Below are 21,935 nucleotides of genomic sequence, written 5' to 3' on the forward strand. Positions count from 1 at the left end.
GTGTGTGTGTGTGTGTGTGGGTGTGTGTGCGTGTGTGACTGTGTGTGTGTGTGACTGTGTGTGTGTGTGTGTGTGTGTGTGTGTGTGTGTGTGTGTGTGTGTGTGTGTGTGTGTGTGTGTGTGTGTGTGTGTGTGTGTGTGTGTGTGTGTGTGTGTGTGTGTGTGTGTGTGTGTTACATGTGTTCACAGGAGGACCACTGAGCTGATGAATCATTCAACATGACATCAGTAAACATGCATGATGAATGAAAATCACTGTGAGGGGACGGGAGGAAAACATCCTCGATTCCGTCTCTACAATATTTCAGTTCAGCGATAATGCTGTGCGTCTTTCTGTTTATTCTTTCTGCCCTGGAGGAAGTCCAGTTTTCACACACACATTTATTAGTTTAAAGGCCTTTGCCTTTTAGGCCCGTCCACACGGAGCCGACACGGAGACCGAATCCGATACACTTTGAAGCCGGCTCCCAGGTCTGAGGACGACACGCTTGCGGCTCCGTGTGGACGCCCTACAGTGTAGGGCCTACACCAGGGGTCCCCAAACTTTTTCCTGTGAGGGCCACATAACTTTCCCCTTCTCTGATGGGGGCCTTCTCTGATGGGGGCCGGGTCAGTTTGTAACAGAAAAAGTGTGACGATCGCATGGGTGTCTAAACGTAAACATTTATTGTTTTCTAGAAAGCCACACATAACCAAATATTAATAACCCTTTCCGGGATCTTCACAGACAAAAAGTCAGGAAATAAATAATAACACTATTAATGAAATAAATAACACTATTTATGAAATAAATAATAACCAAATAACCCTCTCTGGGTTCTTCACAGAAAAAAAGTCCATTGAAAATTACTGTAACCTTCTGTTGTGCCGTGCACAATCTTAACAGGTAAAAGTGTAGCTGAGTTGTCAGAGCAGAATCTCTCAAAACAAACGTGGATTTACGTAAAAAAAACTATTTTTTCGGGGTTCGGGTGTTTTGTTTGATTTTAAACAAACAAAGTCTTGGCTTTCAGAATATGAAACTTTTATTTCCAATTTATTTATTTCTCACTCGCAATCTGCTCTTCCGCAGCGCCGCCCCCCCCCCCCCCCCCCCCCCTCACTCCGCTGAAATTATGAATGTAAGGCGTATAGTAATCAGAGATAACACTGCAGGGTCCGTTACAGTTTGTTTTCATCTGATTTCAAATAAACAAAGTCTTGGCTTTCAGAATATTAAACTTGTTTCGGCAAATTCAGATGATAAATACAACTTTGAAGCTTCGGCATAATGACAAGCGGAGAGCGGAGTAACTTGACGTCACTGCAGGCATAACAACAGCCGGTGTTTCTCGTGAGTGTTTTCACTGGGAAAAAAAACACAATACACACAAATGCAAAATGACACAAGAACACACACTCACACACACACTCACACACACACACGTATACACACACACTCGCGAGCTTCCCCTCCAAACGAAAATATCTTCCCTCTGTAGTATTTTGATCATTTGCTAATAATCAATCAGATCGATGGATTCCAGAGAAGAGGAAACTTTGAAGGCCTTTTTCTCAAAATGATGACTCTGTGACAGTCATTATATAATGTGACATATTTCGCTTAATATTTGAAGTACAAAAACAATCCTGATATCATTAGAAAGCTAGGAATCTCCTCTTTCCAACAGTGTATACAACTCAAAAGGTGTCTTCGGGTCAATGCGACTGATTTCGATAGAAAAGGTCACAACATTTTGACAGGGGCTAGTCTAGGATTTGCGTTAAATAAATTTAAAAAATCATAATGCGTCTCTGGTATTGTTCAGGGGGCCGGGCCAAATGTTGAGGCGGGCCGTACCCGGCCCGCGGGCCGTACCCGGCCCGCGGGCCTTAGTTTGGGGACCACTGGCCTACACCATCATTTCCTGAATAGATGACGCCATAGCCCCGCCTCTCCCCACCTCTCCTGCTCACCCCGCGTCAGTGCTGATGCGTTTCGCCAACAACAACAACAACAACAATGGCGGATCACAGGGCTGCGTTCGTGCTCCAGACGCGACCGACCATGATACAGATGTTAGTGCAACATCTACAGCTCCTCGACCACAACCATCAGCAACAAGTGGACCTGGAGAACTACATGAACTACATGTTGCTAAATCCACCGCGGAGAATAACCAGAAGGGCAACCAGGCAACCATGGCAACCATGTTCGGGGGTCTTCTTCGCTGCTTTTGGTGTATTTTGTGGCAGAAGTACAGCGCCACTTACAGGCCAGACATATGTACTACAGCGTCTCCAGCGGGTCGAGCGCTCTCATTTGGATGGACACGTTTCCGTGTGGACGGGAGAATTTTTTGAAATGGACTTCGGTTCGAAATTGGTTTCGTCTCCGTGTGGCAACGTGGCCTTAGTTTGGCAAATGGCTAAACTAATAAATAAAGTGTGGCTCCTCCAGACTTCTAACATTTAAGTTAGTTTGAATTAAAATGTTAAATAAAACATATCTTTTCAAACTTAATCGGCTTGGTGTTAGAAATCTGTGTTGCGGGTCCTAACGTGCCGTAACAGTGTGCAGCTCGATTTTGACAGGAAAGCAACTGGTGACTTCTAGAATTGTGTGAGTAACATTGTGTCTTTAGACTTCTCTGTTTCAGTGTGTGTACTCTGTATCAATGCTCTGTAGTTGATCTGACTGGAATTGTGATTTTAAATCTCAAAACCACTACAGTATCTGTCAGGCAGAAACTTGGGAAAAGTCATTTGACTGAAACCTTAAAAGTGAACTAACTGACTGCTAGGGTTAACTTTGATTTAAACATTTGTAGAATACTAAGAGCTTTATTGAGTAGGTGTAACTGTATTAAGGGTTAAACTCAGAACTTTATAACTTAGGGTTTAATGTAATTGACTTAAAAGACAATAACAACTCAGGAGGAAGCCAGTCTAGATTTCCTTTTGAGGGCCACCAGCTGCAGAGAGTTAACTAATTAAAGGGGCGTGGCCCCACAGCTGTGAGAACTCAGCAATCAGGTGTCCATTTTAGGTAGCACTTTCCTGGAGCGTCAGACAGACGAAGACTGACAAAGACATTAGAGTCCTGCGGGAGTAAGACTGGCAAAGACATTGGAGTCCTGCGGGAGTCACGAGGGAGGCAAAGAGGAGGCAAATCCTACTCTGATTGAGCTAAGTATCGCTGGTGTTTTATTTTATTTGGTTGTTTAGCCCCTCAGGCTATAATCATGTGTATTTTCTCTATTCCTGTTCATGTGTCTTCTCTCAATTATCACTGGCCCTGTGTATCTCCGAATCGATATAACCGGCCTGCTCTCATCTATCCCACGTGCTCCACTGAGATCCAACATCTAGTTTCAGGTGGCCTGTGGAACTGCCAGTCAGCTGTTCCTAAGGCTGACTTCATCTCTGGCTACGCCTCCCTGCAGTCTCTGGATTTCCTTGCTCTCACTGAGACCTGGATTACTCCATCCAACACATCCACCCCAGCAGCTCTCTCCACAGCATATTCCTTCTCCCATACACCCAGACCCACTGGCAGAGGAGGTGGCACTGGTCTCCTGCTCTCTCCCAAATGGAGCTTTTCCCTCTTCAAGCTTCCTAACTTCACTCCTTCCACCTTTGAATTCCATGCCGTCACAGTAACCCATCCTATACAGTTAACCATTGTTGTTCTCTACCGTCCACCAGGCGCCTTGGGGGACTTCTTGGAGGAATTAGATCATCTCCTCTCACTCATCCCTGAAACTGGCCCTCCCGCTGTACTTCTCGGAGACTTCAACCTCCAGACGGGGAAGATAGACGAACTAACATCTCTGTTAACCGCCTTTGCTTTCTCACTGTCTCCGTCCCCACCGACTCATAAAGCTGGCAATGTCCTTGATCTCATATTCTCAAGAAACTGCGCTACTTCTAACCTCTCTGTAAACCCGCTCCACACATCCGATCACTTCTTCATTTCATTCTCTCTACCCCTTTCCAAACATAACAAACTAATCTCTTCTCATCCTGCACTTGTCCGCCGTAACCTTCGCTCCCTCTCCCCCTCTACCTTTGCCTCATCAGCCCTCCCTTCCTCTGACTCATTCCAACTCCTGCCTCCAAACTCTGCTGCAGAAACTCTCCTCTCTACTCTCTCATCCTCTCTGGACTCGCTCTGTCCTCTCACATCTCGGCAGGCTCGTCAGTCCCCTCCTGCTCCCTGGCTAAATGATGCACTGCGTGCTAATAGAACTGTCCTTAGGGCAGCAGAGCGGAAATGGTGGAAATCCAAACACCGTGACGACCTCCTAACCTATCAGGCTCTCCTCTCCTCTTTCTCTGCTTCGATCTCTCAGGCAAAAAGCACTTTCTTTCAAGATAAGATCCAATCTTCCTATTCCAATCCCAACAAACTATTTTCCATCTTCTCCTCCCTCCTGGACCCTCCAAAGCCCCTCCCCCCTCCTCCCTCCTGGACCCCCCCAAAGCCCCTCCCCCCTACTCCCTCTTGAACCCCCCCAAAGCCCCTCCCCCCTCCTCCCTCATGGACCCCCCCCAAAGCCCCTCCCCCCTTCTGTCAAGCGACTTCGTTACCCACTTTGAAAAAAAGGTTGATGATATTCGCTCTTCTTTTTCTGACTCACCTCTACTCACCGCTGGGTCACCAGACCCTCCTTCCACCAACACACTTACCTCCTTTTCCCCTCTCTCTCCAAGTGAGGTTCTTACCCTCATTACCTCTGCCCGCCCTACCACCTGTCCTCTGGACCCTATCCCTTCAAACCTCCTTCAGACTATCGCTCCTGATATTCTACCGTTTCTCTCCCATTTCATCAACACTTCTCTAACTTCTGGTCACTTTCCAAACAGTCTCAAGGAGGCAAGAGTAAACCCTCTCCTAAAGAAACCCACTCTCAACCCGTCTGATGTTATAAACTACAGGCCTGTCTCTCTCCTCCCGTTCCTGTCTAAATCACTTGAACGCGCTGTCTTTAAACAACTCTCCTGTTATCTCCATCAGAACAACCTTCTGGATCCGCACCAGTCTGGTTTCAAGGCAGGTCACTCCACAGAAACTGCTCTCATTGCTGTCACGGAGGAACTGCACACTGCCAAAACTGCATCCCTCTCCTCTGTCATCATCCTGTTGGACCTGTCTGCTGCATTCGACACGGTGAATCATCAGATCCTCCTTCGCACTCTCCAAAAACTTGGAGTTTCAGGCTCTGCACTTTCCCTCCTCACCTCATACCTGAAAGACCGTACCTACAGGGTGACTTGGAGAGGGTCTGAGTCCGACCCTTGTCAATTAACTACAGGGGTCCCTCAGGGCTCTGTTCTTGGTCCCCTCCTCTTCTCTCTGTACACAAACTCGCTCGGATCAGTCATTAGCCCGCATGGTTTTTCTTACCACTGCTACGCTGACGACACCCAATTAATTCTGTCCTTCCCCCGCTCAGAGACCCAGGTCGTCGCACGCATCTCTGCTTGTCTAGCTGACATCTCTCAGTGGATGTCTGCTCATCACCTCAAGCTCAACCTTGACAAGACTGAGCTGCTCTTCCTCCCGGGAAAAGATTGTCCCACTCTTGACCTAACAATCAACATCGGCACCTCAGTTGTTTCCCCGACTCAGACTGCAAGGAATCTGGGTGTGACCCTAGATAACAACCTGTCCTTCACTGCAAACATCGCTGCTACAACCCGCTGCTGCAGATACACGCTTTACAACATCAGGAGGATACGTCCCCAGCTGACACAGAAAGCGACTCAGGTTCTGGTCCAGGCTCTCGTCACCTCACGCCTAGACTACTGCAACTCCCTCCTGGCTGGTCTACCTGCATGTGCCATCCGACCTCTGCAGCTCATCCAGAATGCAGCGGCTCGTCTGGTCTTCAACTTTCCTAAATTCTCCCACACCACGCCGCTCCTCCGCTCCCTTCACTGGCTTCCGGTAACTGCTAGAATCCACTTCAAGACACTGGTACTTGCTTACCATGCTGCGAATGGATCTGGCCCTTCCTACATCCAGGACATGGTTAAACCGTACACCCCAGCACGTGCACTCAGCTCTGCATCAACCAAATGACTCGCTGCACCCTCGCTGCGAGGGGGACCCAAGTTCCCATCAGCAGAAACACGTGGGTTTGCTATCCTGGCTCCAAGATGGTGGAATGAGCTCCCCATTGACATCAGGACAGCAGATAGCTTACACACCTTCCAGACTGAAAACTCATCTCTTTCGACTCCACTTCGAGCGATAGAACTATTAACAAAGCACTTATATACTAATAAAGGACTGGCTTACCTAAAGCCAGTTGAGTAGCACTTGAAATGTTTGGCTCTATGAAACCTGATGTACTTTATGATTCTGTTTTCTTCAAGGTTTTATTTTGTTGGTCGAACGCACTTATTGTAAGTCGCTTTGGATAAAAGCGTCAGCTAAATGTGATGTAATGTAATGTAATATAAATGTAAGATCAAAGGGTCCTCACCTCCCCCTGCAGGCTGCTCCTCTCCTCTCTCCTCTCCTCTCTCGCCTCCTGCAGCTCGGCCTCTTTGCTCGACAGCTTCTCCTGAAGGACCAGCAGTTGCTGCAAGAACAACGTTTAGATCTCTCACTAAATAATGACTTTATCCCAACAGCGTTTTGCCCTCTGGGTTCAGGACTAAACGTGACAGAGTCATTTCAAAGCCACAGCAGGACGAGAGGGCGTACCTGCTGCATGGAGAGCATGTTCTGCTGCAGCAGCTGGATCTGAGCCTCAGCGCTGTGTGTGTGAGGGTGTGTGTGTGCAGGCGTGTGTGTGTGTGCAAGCGTGTGTTCGTTCCTCAGCAGCTCCACCTCGTTCCTGTAGGCGTCAAGCTGCCACCGCAAGGAGTCGTTCTCCTCCTTCATCGAGGGGGGGTCACACACTCCTGCAGGAGGGAGGGGATGTTATTCTTGTTTTAAAGCAATATGGGGACCTATGATAAACTACAGTAGCATCTGTGTGTCGCCAAAACAAGATGCAACGGAGAGACGAGATGTCCTTTCACAAAGTTAATGGTTTTACAAACATGAGATTTACGCTGTGGACTGCTGAAGGATATCAGTACTGTAGATTGAAACAACTTCATATATTAACACATAAAGGTAAACAAATGTAAAATATAACAATATATATATTTTTAAACCAATTATTCACTATTTTCCTGGTGTGACATATTTATATATTTATATTACTCCCTTCTCTTTCATACAGCAGAATGATGCAAAGACATTTTAAGGAATGGGTTGAAATCCCCAGAGATGTAGGAAGAGAGAGGCGAGACACAAACACATGTTCCTGCTCAGAGAGGAGACACATCTCTCTGAGGCCTCGTATAGAAACATTAAAGTGATCACATGATACCGTTGAGGTCGCTGCGCAGCCTCTTGCAGGGACTCTCCTCCGAGTCGTCCTCAGACATCTCCATCTCCTCCTCCCTCCGGATGCCCGTGATCTCCTCGCTGTGAGCGCTCCTCAGCTCCTGCACCCAGACAGTTATATATTAATATATAAACACTGAGACCTCTTCATGCTTTCTTCCAGCAGACACAGCGTCTCAAACCGTCCTCCTGTCTCTACATGAACGTCCTCTCTTCCTGCCTTTACTTTCCCCTTGTCTCTTTGGAGGAACTTTTGCTGTTAAAAAGCGTTGGATTCTTCGTCAGCGGGAAGGCCTTCAGAACCCAGACAGTGTTTCTCCTGAAGCGTGCGGTCCGATGGTTCTCCCACATCTCCGTGTTGATTCTTCCAATTAGGCTTTTTTAAATCCTCAAATTCTGATTCTTTTTTCAAAATCTCAAAATACAGATTTTTTCCCCAATAATTCTTAATACTTTCCCAAATTCTGACTTTTTTGAACCTCCACGTTTGTCTTCTGTCAGTGAGAGTTATTCTAAAGTGTCCTCGTGACCTCTGCAGTCTCATATGTTCTGGTTCTTCTCGTAGCAGAGCATCTACAGCACTCCACAGAGTTACAGATGTTACTGCCATGTGTCCTCCTGCAGTCTCTAACAGAGGACGCTGTAACACCTCCCATCACCTCAGAGCAGCTGCTGTGTGTCCTCTAACAGAGGACGCTGTAACACCTCCCACCACCTCAGAGCAGCTACTCTATGTCATCTAACAGAGGCAGCTGTAACACCTCCCATCACCTCAGAGCAGCTACTCTATGTCCTCTAACAGAGGCAGCTGTAACACCTCCCATCACCTCAGAGCAGCTGCTGTATGTCCTCTGACAGAGGACGCTGTAACACCTCCCATCACCTCAGAGCAGCTACTGTATGTCCTCTAACAGAGGCAGCTGTAACACCTCCCACCACCTCAGAGCAGCTACTGTGTGTCCTCTAACAGAGGCAGCTGTAACACCTCCCACCACCTCAGAGCAGCTACTGTGTGTCCTCTAACAGAGGCAGCTGTAACACCTCCCACCACCTCAGAGCAGCTACTGTATGTCCTCTAACAGAGGCAGCTGTAACACCTCCCACCACCTCAGAGCAGCTACTGTATGTCCTCTAACAGAGGCAGCTGTAACACCTCCCACCACCTCAGAGCAGCTACTGTATGTCCTCTAACAGAGGCAGCTGTAACACCTCCCACCACCTCAGAGCATGCTGTAATGTGTCCTCTAACAGAGGCAGCTGTAACACCTCCCACCACCTCAGAGCATGCTGTAATGTGTCCTCTAACAGAGGCAGCTGTAACACCTCCCACCACATCAGAGCATGCTGTCATGTGTCCTCTAACAGAGGCAGCTGTAACCCCTCCCACCACCTCAGAGCAACTACTGTATGTCCTCTAACAGAGGCAGCTGTAACACCTCCCATCACCTCAGAGCAGCTGCTGTATGTCCTCTAACAGAGGCAGCTGTAACACCTCCCATCACCTCAGAGCATGCTGTCATGTGTCCTCTAACAGAGGCAGCTGTAACACCTCCCATCACCTCAGAGCAGCTACTGTATGTCCTCTAACAGAGGATGCTGTAACCCCTCCCATCACCTCAGAGCAGCTACTGTATGTCCTCTAACAGAGGAAGCTGTAACACCTCCCATCACCTCAGAGCAGCTACTGTATGTCCTCTAACAGAGGACGCTGTAACCCCTCCCATCACCTCAGAGCAGCTACTGTATGTCCTCTAACCAACCTGATCTCACCAGAATGCGTGACTCCACCACGACTCCTTAACACCGCATTGCGTGGTGGAGTCACGCATTCTGCTCCATTTACGTGTCGGCACCACGCAAAAAACCCCAATGTAAAGTGAATGAGGCTCCTTTGTCGTGGTGCACACACGCATTTCTACAACGTCCCGCAGTGGGCTTTTATTCTATAAAACATTTTTAAAATCTACTTTATAGCTTGTAGTAACTCACGGGAGGCTTTTTTATTTTATTTGTATTCATAATCATTTTTATTTTTCGTCAGAATGTAAAAATTACATTAGTTACGAATTGTTGTTCTCAAAAAACAGTGTGTGTAATACAACTGTGATTTTTATTAAATTAGTTAGTTTTTAAGGAAGGCCAGAGCTTCAGCTATGTCAAATAGATTGTTCCCTTTAGTTAACGTTATTTAAAAGATAATGATCATGTCCCCTTTATTGTATTACGAGCGTCCATTCCCATTGGATAACGGAGAATTTTACACCCGGAAGTAAGTATTCTCCTACTGTCGATTGATTTTACAGTGATATCTGAACTACTCATCAACTCAAAAACACCAGATTATCTTTGTTAATTACACAACATTGATTGGTTTAAATTGTGTACAATGCTTTTGTATTTTTGCCGTTCGATTGGGAGAAATTAATATTTTTTCCGGAGTTTTTGGATGGCAGAAGACACTACACTACCCAGAATCCTCAGCTATCGTTTGGGACTACACCATGTGCTTAGCTTGACAAACCCCGTGATCAGTCCTCAAGCTCTGTGATTGGTTGACCTCCAACTGCATTCCATATGAAAAAAACACGTTTCGTAAAAGATAAAATCATACTTTATTCAGCAGTGCTTGCTTTACTCTTTGAAAGTCATCACATTAATGCATTGTAATAAATGGTTTGGCTGCATTAAATATTACACATCTGTCGTAGTTCTTTATTTATCTACAGAGATCGGGCATCACAATAGACCGGAAACTATTCTTTTACCGTTCTGTTTTAATTGCACAATAAAGTTAGTAGTAATAATCTGTTTTGAGATTATTGTTTTTTATTAACTACTAGACCGCTGGGTCAGACTGTTAAAACCATATTTTCTGTGTTGCTGTGGGGTTTTTCCATCGCTTTTGTTACAAATATCAAAACAATAACAAAATATATCCGTCGTAAACTAAACCAGAAACAGCAGTATATTTTATTTTGTTAACACTGTAAACTTGACAGCTTTTTAACCCAAACCACCTACTGGTTAAAGCACGTTATTACACGTTTGGAGTAATTGCAATGCAGGTAGATTATGTTGCTTTTTAATGACTGTTTAAAATGTCTTTTTCTTAATGTCTTTCATTTTTGTAAAGCACTTTTGAATGTGTTATATTTGATGAAAACATTTAAATATTAAGAGTATATACAAAATAGCGGGAAAGTAGAAGGTCAATGATATAAATATAGAATAGATAATATCAAGAAGATACTGTAAGTGATATCTACAATAAAACAGTTTAGTGCCTGATAGGAGGATGTGCAAAACAGACAAACTAATAAGGCTTTATTTAAACATTAAAGAATACTTTAGGCTAAGGTCTTCTTTTAAATAAGAAAAAAGCTTTGGGGGTATCTATCTACAGATACATATTAAGCCTGACAAAGTACTTAACGTCTAATATATTGCATGGTTTGTTTTGGAACTTGACAATCAACTTTCCTGCAATGTTAACTATGTTGAAGCACTTATTTTAACCGATATTATACATATTTATTATACTCTTATAAGATGTATGTAGATAGAATAATACATGTGCAGAATATGACAGTTTATGGAGGTACACACATATTGATAGATGTCTTGTAATGCACTGTTGAGGAACCTGCTGTGACCCAAGTTTTGCATTCATTGCATAACTACACCGTAGTTGTGATATGTCAATAAACCTTTGAAAATCTTGAAAGGGATGTGCAAAATATCAATTATATACAGTCTTTAATTAACGATTAGAGAATAACGAGTAATGCATATGCTTTATACGGATCTTCAGATAAATATTTAGTCTTCTCAATCAAATATCTCTCCTGATTGTTGGCACTTGACAATCACCTTCACTGAATTTTACTCAGGTGTAACTAAAGTCTGATTTAAGGGTTGTTTATATTTCACATCATTAATCCAAATCTGTAAAGTAACTAAAATAAATGTAGTGCAGTAAAAACACCACGTTAACCTTAAAGAAAGCCCTCAGGATTATAAAAGACCCCCATCACCCCAGCCACAAACTGTTCTGTCTGCTGCCGTCTGGCAGGCGGTACCGCAGCATCCGGACTAAAACCACCAGACTCAGGGACAGCTTCATCCCACAGGCCATAAGACTATTAAACACCTGATATTTGAAACAACATCCATAACATTCATCTGGCTGCTACAGAGAAATTATGTATCTAATATATCATATTCACAATGTAGTGACTGCTTTTTTGTCTTTTGTTTTCTTAGTTATGTTCTCTTTTATATGTGTGTGTTATGTGTTATGTGTAACGTTGCTGCCTTCTTGGCCAGGTCAGCATTGAAAATGAGATTGTATCTCAATGCTTCTATCTGGTTAAATAACTTTAACTAATAATAACTAACAAGTGATTGGAATCAAAAAGATTCCAATAACTTGTATATAGACTCTTATTGCACTATTTCTTCTGTGTATCTGTTTTATTGTGTTGCACTATTGGAGGAGCCTGCGACCTAAGAGGGGGTGGGGGGGGGGGGGGGTGGGGGGGGATAGGACACGTTCGATTCCTGTTTTGAATAGTGTGCCGTCGATGGGTTTCATTCCATTTCAAGGTGCTTTTTGACGCTCCGTGTAAAATTCGCGCACTGCCACTCTAACATCCAATCACAGAGCTTGAGGACTGATCACGGGGTTTGTCAAGCTAAGCACATGGTGTAGTCCCAAACGATAGCTGAGGATTCTGGGTAGTGTAGTGTCTTCTGCCATCCAAAAACTCCGAAAAAATATTAATTTCTCCGAATCGAAGGGGAAAAATACAAAAGCATTGTACACATTTTAAACCAATCAATGTTGTGTAATTAACAAGGATAATTTGGTGTTTTTGAGTTGATGAGTAGTTCAGATATCACTGTAAAATCAATCGACAGTAAGGAGAATACTTACTTCCGGGTGTAAAATTCTCCGTTATCCAATGGGAATGGACGCTCGTAATACAATAAAGGGGACATGATCATTATCTTTTAAATAACGTTAACTAAACGGAACAATCTATGGACACAGCTGAAGCTCTGGCCTTCCTTAAAAACTAACTAATTTAATAAAAATCACAGTTGTATTACACACACTGTTTTTTGAAAACAAAAATTCGTAACTAATATAATTTTTACATTCTGACGAAAAATAAAAATTATTATGAATACAAATAAAATAAAAGAAGTCTCCCGTGAGTTACTACAAGCTATATAGTAGATTTTTAAAACGTTTTATAGAATAAAAACTCACTGCGGGACGTTGTAGAAATGCGTGTGTGCACCACGACAAAAGAGCCTCATTCACTTTACATTGGGGTTTTTTGCGTGATGCCGACACGTAAACGTAGCATAATGCGTGACTCTACCACGTAATGCGGTGTTAAGGAGTCGTGGTGGAGTCACGCATTCTGGTGAGATCAGGTTGCCTCTAACAGAGGACGCTGTAACACCTCCCATCACCTCAGAGCAGCTACTGTATGTCCTCTAACAGAGGACGCTGTAACCCCTCCCATCACCTCAGAGGAGCTCCTGTATGTCCTCTAACAGAGGACGCTGTAACACCTCCCATCACCTCAGAGCAGCTACTGTGTGTCCTCTATCAGAGGACGCTGTAACACCTCCCACCACATCAGAGGAGCTCCTGTATGTCCTCTGACAGAGGCAGCTGTAACACCTCCCATCACCTCAGAGCAGCTACTGTATGTCCTCTGACAGAGGCAGCTGTAACACCTCCCATCACCTCAGAGCAGCTACTGTATGTCCTCTGACAGAGGCAGCTGTAACACCTCCCATCACCTCAGAGCAGCTACTGTATGTCCTCTAACAGAGGCAGCTGTAACACCTCCCATCACCTCAGAGCAGCTACTGTGTGTCCTCTAACAGAGGCAGCTGTAACACCTCCCATCACCTCAGAGCAGCTACTGTATGTCCTCTAACAGAGGCAGCTGTAACACCTCCCATCACCTCAGAGCATGCTGTCATGTGTCCTCTAACAGAGGACGCTGTAACACCTCCCACCACATCAGAGCAGCTACTGTGTGTCCTCTAACAGAGGACGCTGTAAAACCTCCCATCACCTCAGAGCAGCTACTGTATGTCCTCTGACAGAGGCAGCTGTAACACCTCCCATCACCTCAGAGCATGCTGTCATGTGTCCTCTAACAGAGGACGCTGTAACACCTCCCACCACATCAGAGCAGCTACTGTGTGTCCTCTAACAGAGGACGCTGTAACACCTCCCATCACCTCAGAGCAGCTACTGTATGTCCTCTGACAGAGGCAGCTGTAACACCTCCCATCACCTCAGACCATGCTGTAATGTGTCCTCTAACAGAGGACGCTGTAACACCTCCCACCACCTCAGAGCAGCTACTGTGTGTCCTCTAACAGAGGAAGCTGTAACCCCTCCCATCACCTCAGAGCAGCTACTGTGTGTCCTCTAACAGAGGAAGCTGTAACCCCTCCCACCACCTCAGAGCAGCTACTGTATGTCCTCTGACAGAGGCAGCTGTAACACCTCCCATCACCTCAGAGCAGCTACTGTATGTCCTCTGACAGAGGAAGCTGTAACCCCTCCCATCACCTCAGAGCAGCTACTGTGTGTCCTCTAAGAGAGGAAGCTGTAACCCCTCCCACCACCTCAGAGCAGCTACTGTATGTCCTCTGACAGAGGCAGCTGTAACACCTCCCACCACCTCAGAGCAGCTACTGTAGTTCCTCTAACAGAGGCAGCTGTAACACCTCCCACCACCTCAGAGCAGCTCCTGTAGTTACTCTAACAGAGGACGCTGTAACACCTCCCATCACCTCAGAGTAGCTCCTGTAGTTCCTCTAACAGAGGACGCTGTAACACCTCCCATCACCTCAGAGCAGCTACTGTGTGTCCTCTAACAGAGGACGCTGTAACACCTCCCACCACCTCAGAGCAGCTACTGTGTGTCCTCTAACAGAGGACGCTGTAACACCTCCCACCACCTCAGAGCAGCTACTGTATGTCCTCTGACAGAGGCAGCTGTAACACCTCCCATCACCTCAGAGCAACTACTGTGTGTCCTCTAACAGAGGCAGCTGTAACACCTCCCATCACCTCAGAGCATGCTGTAATGTGTCCTCTAACAGAGGACGCTGTAACACCTCCCACCACCTCAGAGCAGCTACTGTGTGTCCTCTAACAGAGGCAGCTGTAACACCTCCCATCACCTCAGAGCATCTACTGTGTGTCCTCTAAGAGAGGAAGCTGTAACCCCTCCCACCACCTCAGAGCAGCTACTGTATGTCCTCTGACAGAGGCAGCTGTAACACCTCCCATCACCTCAGAGCAACTACTGTGTGTCCTCTAACAGAGGCAGCTGTAACACCTCCCATCACCTCAGAGCATGCTGTAATGTGTCCTCTAACAGAGGCAGCTGTAACACCTCCCATCACCTCAGAGCAGCTCCTGTATGTCCTCTAACAGAGGAAGCTGTAACCCCTCCCATCACCTCAGAGCAGCTACTCGATGTCCTCTAACAGAGGAAGCTGTAACCCCTCCCACCACCTCAGAGCAGCTACTGTATGTCCTCTGACAGAGGCAGCTGTAACACCTCCAATCACCTCAGAGCAGCTCCTGTATGTCCTCTAACAGAGGCAGCTGTAACCCCTCCCATCACCTCAGAGCAGCTCCTGTATGTCCTCTAACAGAGGACGCTGTAACACCTCCCACCACCTCAGAGCAGCTACTGTATGTCCTCTAACAGAGGACGCTGTAACACCTCCCACCACCTCAGAGCAGCTACTGTATGTCCTCTGACAGAGGCAGCTGTAACACCTCCCATCACCTCAGAGCAGCTGCTGTATGTCCTCTAACAGAGGACGCTGTAACACCTCCCACCACCTCAGAGCAGCTACTGTGTGTCCTCTAACAGAGGCAGCTGTAACACCTCCCATCACCTCAGAGCATGCTGTCATGTGTCCTCTAACAGAGGACGCTGTAACACCTCCCACCACATGAGAGCAGCTACTGTGTGTCCTCTAACAGAGGACGCTGTAAAACCTCCCATCACCTCAGAGCAGCTACTGTATGTCCTCTGACAGAGGCAGCTGTAACACCTCCCATCACCTCAGAGCATGCTGTCATGTGTCCTCTAACAGAGGACGCTGTAACACCTCCCACCACATCAGAGCAGCTACTGTGTGTCCTCTAACAGAGGACGCTGTAACACCTCCCATCACCTCAGAGCAGCTACTGTATGTCCTCTGACAGAGGCAGCTGTAACACCTCCCATCACCTCAGACCATGCTGTAATGTGTCCTCTAACAGAGGACGCTGTAACACCTCCCACCACCTCAGAGCAGCTACTGTGTATCCTCTAACAGAGGAAGCTGTAACCCCTCCCATCACCTCAGAGCAGCTACTGTGTGTCCTCTAACAGAGGAAGCTGTAACCCCTCCCACCACCTCAGAGCAGCTACTGTATGTCCTCTGACAGAGGCAGCTGTAACACCTCCCATCACCTCAGAGCAGCTACTGTATGTCCTCTGACAGAGGAAGCTGTAACCCCTCCCATCACCTCAGAGCAGCTACTGTGTGTCCTCTAAGAGAGGAAGCTGTAACCCCTCCCACCACCTCAGAGCAGCTACTATATGTCCTCTGACAGAGGCAGCTGTAACACCTCCCACCACCTCAGAGCAGCTACTGTAGTTCCTCTAACAGAGGCAGCTGTAACACCTCCCACCACCTCAGAGCAGCTCCTGTAGTTACTCTAACAGAGGACGCTGTAACACCTCCCATCACCTCAGAGCAGCTCCTGTAGTTCCTCTAACAGAGGACGCTGTAACACCTCCCATCACCTCAGAGCAGCTACTGTGTGTCCTCTAACAGAGGACGCTGTAACACCTCCCACCACCTCAGAGCAGCTACTGTGTGTCCTCTAACAGAGGACGCTGTAACACCTCCCACCACCTCAGAGCAGCTATTGTATGTCCTCTGACAGAGGCAGCTGTAACACCTCCCATCACCTCAGAGCAACTACTGTGTGTCCTCTAACAGAGGCAGCTGTAACACCTCCCATCACCTCAGAGCATGCTGTAATGTGTCCTCTAACAGAGGACGCTGTAACACCTCCCACCACCTCAGAGCAGCTACTGTGTGTCCTCTAACAGAGGCAGCTGTAACACCTCCCATCACCTCAGAGCAGCTACTGTGTGTCCTCTAAGAGAGGAAGCTGTAACCCCTCCCACCACCTCAGAGCAGCTACTGTATGTCCTCTGACAGAGGCAGCTGTAACACCTCCCACCACCTCAGAGCAGCTACTGTAGTTCCTCTAACAGAGGCAGCTGTAACACCTCCCACCACCTCAGAGCAGCTCCTGTAGTTACTCTAACAGAGGACGCTGTAACACCTCCCATCACCTCAGAGCAGCTCCTGTAGTTCCTCTAACAGAGGACGCTGTAACACCTCCCATCACCTCAGAGCAGCTACTGTGTGTCCTCTAACAGAGGACGCTGTAACACCTCCCACCACCTCAGAGCAGCTACTGTGTGTCCTCTAACAGAGGACGCTGTAACACCTCCCACCACCTCAGAGCAGCTACTGTATGTCCTCTGACAGAGGCAGCTGTAACACCTCCCATCACCTCAGAGCAACTACTGTGTGTCCTCTAACAGAGGCAGCTGTAACACCTCCCATCACCTCAGAGCATGCTGTAATGTGTCCTCTAACAGAGGCAGCTGTAACACCTCCCATCACCTCAGAGCAGCTCCTGTATGTCCTCTAACAGAGGAAGCTGTAACCCCTCCCATCACCTCAGAGCAGCTACTCTATGTCCTCTAACAGAGGAAGCTGTAACCCCTCCCATCACCTCAGAGCAGCTACTCGATGTCCTCTAACAGAGGAAGCTGTAACCCCTCCCACCACCTCAGAGCAGCTACTGTATGTCCTCTGACAGAGGCAGCTGTAACACCTCCAATCACCTCAGAGCAGCTCCTGTATGTCCTCTAACAGAGGCAGCTGTAACCCCTCCCATCACCTCAGAGCAGCTCCTGTATGTCCTCTAACAGAGGACGCTGTAACACCTCCCACCACCTCAGAGCAGCTACTGTATGTCCTCTAACAGAGGACGCTGTAACACCTCCCACCACCTCAGAGCAGCTACTGTATGTCCTCTGACAGAGGCAGCTCTAACACCTCCCATCACCTCAGAGCAGCTGCTGTATGTCCTCTAACAGAGGACGCTGTAACACCTCCCACCACCTCAGAGCAGCTACTGTGTGTCCTCTAACAGAGGCAGCTGTAACACCTCCCATCACCTCAGAGCATGCTGTCATGTGTCCTCTAACAGAGGACGCTGTAACACCCTCCCACCACATGAGAGCAGCTACTGTGTGTCCTCTAACAGAGGACGCTGTAAAACCTCCCATCACCTCAGAGCAGCTACTGTATGTCCTCTGACAGAGGCAGCTGTAACACCTCCCATCACCTCAGAGCATGCTGTCATGTGTCCTCTAACAGAGGACGCTGTAACACCTCCCACCACATCAGAGCAGCTACTGTGTGTCCTCTAACAGAGGACGCTGTAACACCTCCCATCACCTCAGAGCAGCTACTGTATGTCCTCTGACAGAGGCAGCTGTAACACCTCCCATCACCTCAGACCATGCTGTAATGTGTCCTCTAACAGAGGACGCTGTAACACCTCCCACCACCTCAGAGCAGCTACTGTGTATCCTCTAACAGAGGAAGCTGTAACCCCTCCCATCACCTCAGAGCAGCTACTGTGTGTCCTCTAACAGAGGAAGCTGTAACCCCTCCCACCACCTCAGAGCAGCTACTGTATGTCCTCTGACAGAGGCAGCTGTAACACCTCCCATCACCTCAGAGCAGCTACTGTATGTCCTCTGACAGAGGAAGCTGTAACCCCTCCCATCACCTCAGAGTAGCTACTGTGTGTCCTCTAAGAGAGGAAGCTGTAACCCCTCCCACCACCTCAGAGCAGCTACTGTATGTCCTCTGACAGAGGCAACTGTAACACCTCCCACCACCTCAGAGCAGCTACTGTAGTTCCTCTAACAGAGGCAGCTGTAACACCTCCCACCACCTCAGAGCAGCTCCTGTAGTTACTCTAACAGAGGACGCTGTAACACCTCCCATCACCTCAGAGCAGCTCCTGTAGTTCCTCTAACAGAGGACGCTGTAACACCTCCCATCACCTCAGAGCAGCTACTGTGTGTCCTCTAACAGAGGACGCTGTAACACCTCCCACCACCTCAGAGCAGCTACTGTGTGTCCTCTAACAGAGGACGCTGTAACACCTCCCACCACCTCAGAGCAGCTACTGTATGTCCTCTGACAGAGGCAGCTGTAACACCTCCCATCACCTCAGAGCAACTACTGTGTGTCCTCTAACAGAGGCAGTTGTAACACCTCCCATCACCTCAGAGCATGCTGTAATGTGTCCTCTAACAGAGGCAGCTGTAACACCTCCCATCACCTCAGAGCAGCTCCTGTATGTCCTCTAACAGAGGAAGCTGTAACCCCTCCCATCACCTCAGAGCAGCTACTATATGTCCTCTAACAGAGGAAGCTGTAACCCCTCCCATCACCTCAGAGCAGCTACTCGATGTCCTCTAACAGAGGAAGCTGTAACCCCTCCCACCACCTCAGAGCAGCTACTGTATGTCCTCTGACAGAGGCAGCTGTAACACCTCCCATCACCTCAGAGCAGCTCCTGTATGTCCTCTAACAGAGGCAGCTGTAACCCCTCCCATCACCTCAGAGCAGCTCCTGTATGTCCTCTAACAGAGGACGCTGTAACACCTCCCACCACCTCAGAGCAGCTACTGTATGTCCTCTAACAGAGGACGCTGTAACACCTCCCACCACCTCAGAGCAGCTACTGTATGTCCTCTGACAGAGGCAGCTGTAACACCTCCCATCACCTCAGAGCAGCTGCTGTATGTCCTCTAACAGAGGACGCTGTAACACCTCCCACCACCTCAGAGCAGCTACTGTGTGTCCTCTAACAGAGGCAGCTGCAACACCTCCCACCACCTCAGAGCAGCTACTGTGTGTCCTCTAACAGAGGACGCTGTAACACGTCCCACCACCTCAGAGCAGCTACTGTGTGTCCTCTAACAGAGGACGCTGTAACACCTCCCATCACCTCAGAGCAGCTACTCTATGTCCTCTAACAGAGGACACTGTAACACCTCCCACCACCTCAGAGCAGCTGCTGTATGTCCTCTAACAGAGGACGCTGTAACACCTCCCACCACCTCAGAGCAGCCACTGTATGTCCTCTAACAGAGGCAGCTGTAACACCTCCCACCACCTCAGAGCAGCTACTGTATGTCCTCTAACAGAGGCAGCTGTAACACCTCCCACCACCTCAGAGCATGCTGTAATGTGTCCTCTAACAGAGGCAGCTGTAACACCTCCCACCACCTCAGAGCATGCTGTCATGTGTCCTCTAACAGAGGCAGCTTTAACACCTCCCACCACCTCAGAGCAGCTACTGTATGTCCTCTAACAGTGGCAGCTGTAACACCTCCCTCCACCTCAGAGCAGCTACTGTATGTCCTCTAACAGAGGCAGCTGTAACACCTCCCACCACCTCAGAGCAGCTACTGTATGTCCTCTAACAGAGGCAGCTGTAACACCTCCCACCACCTCAGAGCAGCTACTGTAGTTCCTCTAACAGAGGCAGCTGTAACACCTCCCACCACCTCAGAGCAGCTCCTGTAGTTCCTCTAACAGAGGACGCTGTAACACCTCCCATCACCTCAGAGCAGCTCCTGTAGTTCCTCTAACAGAGGACGCTGTAACACCTCCCATCACCTCAGAGCAGCTACTGTGTGTCCTCTAACAGAGGACGCTGTAACACCTCCCACCACCTCAGAGCAGCTACTGTGTGTCCTGTAACAGAGGACGCTGTAACACCTCCCACCACCTCAGAGCAGCTACTGTATGTCCTCTGACAGAGGCAGCTGTAACACCTCCCATCACCTCAGAGCAGCTACTGTGTGTCCTCTAACAGAGGCAGCTGTAACACCTCCCATCACCTCAGAGCATGCTGTAATGTGTCCTCTAACAGAGGCAGCTGTAACACCTCCCATCACCTCAGAGCAGCTCCTGTATGTCCTCTAACAGAGGAAGCTGTAACCCCTCCCATCACCTCAGAGCAGCTACTCTATGTCCTCTAACAGAGGAAGCTGTAACCCCTCCCACCACCTCAGAGCAGCTGCTGTATGTCCTCTAACAGAGGACGCTGTAACACCTCCCACCACCTCAGAGCAGCTACTGTATGTCCTCTAACAGAGGCAGCTGTAAAACCTCCCATCACATCAGAGCAGCTACTGTATGTCCTCTAACAGAGGCAGCTGTAACACCTCCCACCACCTCAGAGCAGCTACTGTATGTCCTCTAACAGAGGCAGCTGTAACACCTCCCACCACCTCAGAGCATGCTGTCATGTGTCCTCTAACAGAGGCAGCTTTAACACCTCCCACCACCTCAGAGCAGCTACTGTATGTCTTCTAACAGTGGCAGCTGTAACACCTCCCTCCACCTCAGAGCAGCTACTGTATGTCCTCTAACAGAGGCAGCTGTAACACCTCCCACCACCTCAGAGCAGCTACTGTATGTCCTCTAACAGAGGCAGCTGTAACACCTCCCACCACCTCAGAGCAGCTACTGTATGTCCTCTAACAGAGGACGCTGTAACACCTCCCACCACCTCAGAGCAGCTACTGTAGTTCCTCTAACAGAGGCAGCTGTAACACCTCCCACCACCTCAGAGCAGCTCCTGTAGTTACTCTAACAGAGGACGCTGTAACACCTCCCATCACCTCAGAGCAGCTCCTGTAGTTCCTCTAACAGAGGACGCTGTAACACCTCCCATCACCTCAGAGCAGCTACTGTGTGTCCTCTAACAGAGGACGCTGTAACACCTCCCACCACCTCAGAGCAACTACTGTGTGTCCTGTAACAGAGGACGCTGTAACACCTCCCACCACCTCAGAGCAGCTACTGTATGTCCTCTGACAGAGGCAGCTGTAACACCTCCCATCACCTCAGAGCAGTTACTGTGTGTCCTCTAACAGAGGCAGCTGTAACACCTCCCATCACCTCAGAGCATGCTGTAATGTGTCCTCTAACAGAGGCAGCTGTAACACCTCCCATCACCTCAGAGCAGCTCCTGTATGTCCTCTAACAGAGGAAGCTGTAACCCCTCCCATCACCTCAGAGCAGCTACTCTATGTCCTCTAACAGAGGAAGCTGTAACCCCTCCCACCACCTCAGAGCAGCTACTGTATGTCCTCTGACAGAGGCAGCTGTAACACCTCCCATCACCTCAGAGCAGCTCCTGTATGTCCTCTAACAGAGGCAGCTGTAACCCTTCCCATCACCTCAGAGCAGCTCCTGTATGTCCTCTAACAGAGGACGCTGTAACACCTCCCACCACCTCAGAGCAGCTACTGTATGTCCTCTAACAGAGGACGCTGTAACACCTCCCACCACCTCAGAGCAGCTACTGTATGTCCTC

At 48.1% G+C, this 21,935-nt stretch overlaps 1 protein-coding gene across 2 annotated transcripts in view; it reads right to left on the reverse strand.

The window, feature by feature from the left end:
• Positions 1 to 6,473: 6,473 nt before the first annotated feature.
• The window catches only part of LOC117558070 (ecto-NOX disulfide-thiol exchanger 1-like), a gene marked incomplete at both ends in the record, with an annotated part of 35,661 nt that continues 20,199 nt past the window's right edge, over positions 6,474 to 21,935 (reverse strand). For both annotated transcript variants that reach the window (XM_034234036.1, XM_034234035.1), the window contains 3 exon segments: positions 6,474 to 6,572; positions 6,698 to 6,897; positions 7,374 to 7,491. In XM_034234036.1, the coding sequence (XP_034089927.1) occupies positions 6,474 to 6,572; positions 6,698 to 6,897; positions 7,374 to 7,491 (417 nt within the window).

Source organism: Gymnodraco acuticeps, unplaced genomic scaffold (assembly GCF_902827175.1).
Source record: "Gymnodraco acuticeps unplaced genomic scaffold, fGymAcu1.1, whole genome shotgun sequence".
NCBI classification, from domain to species: Eukaryota; Metazoa; Chordata; class Actinopteri; order Perciformes; family Bathydraconidae; genus Gymnodraco; species Gymnodraco acuticeps.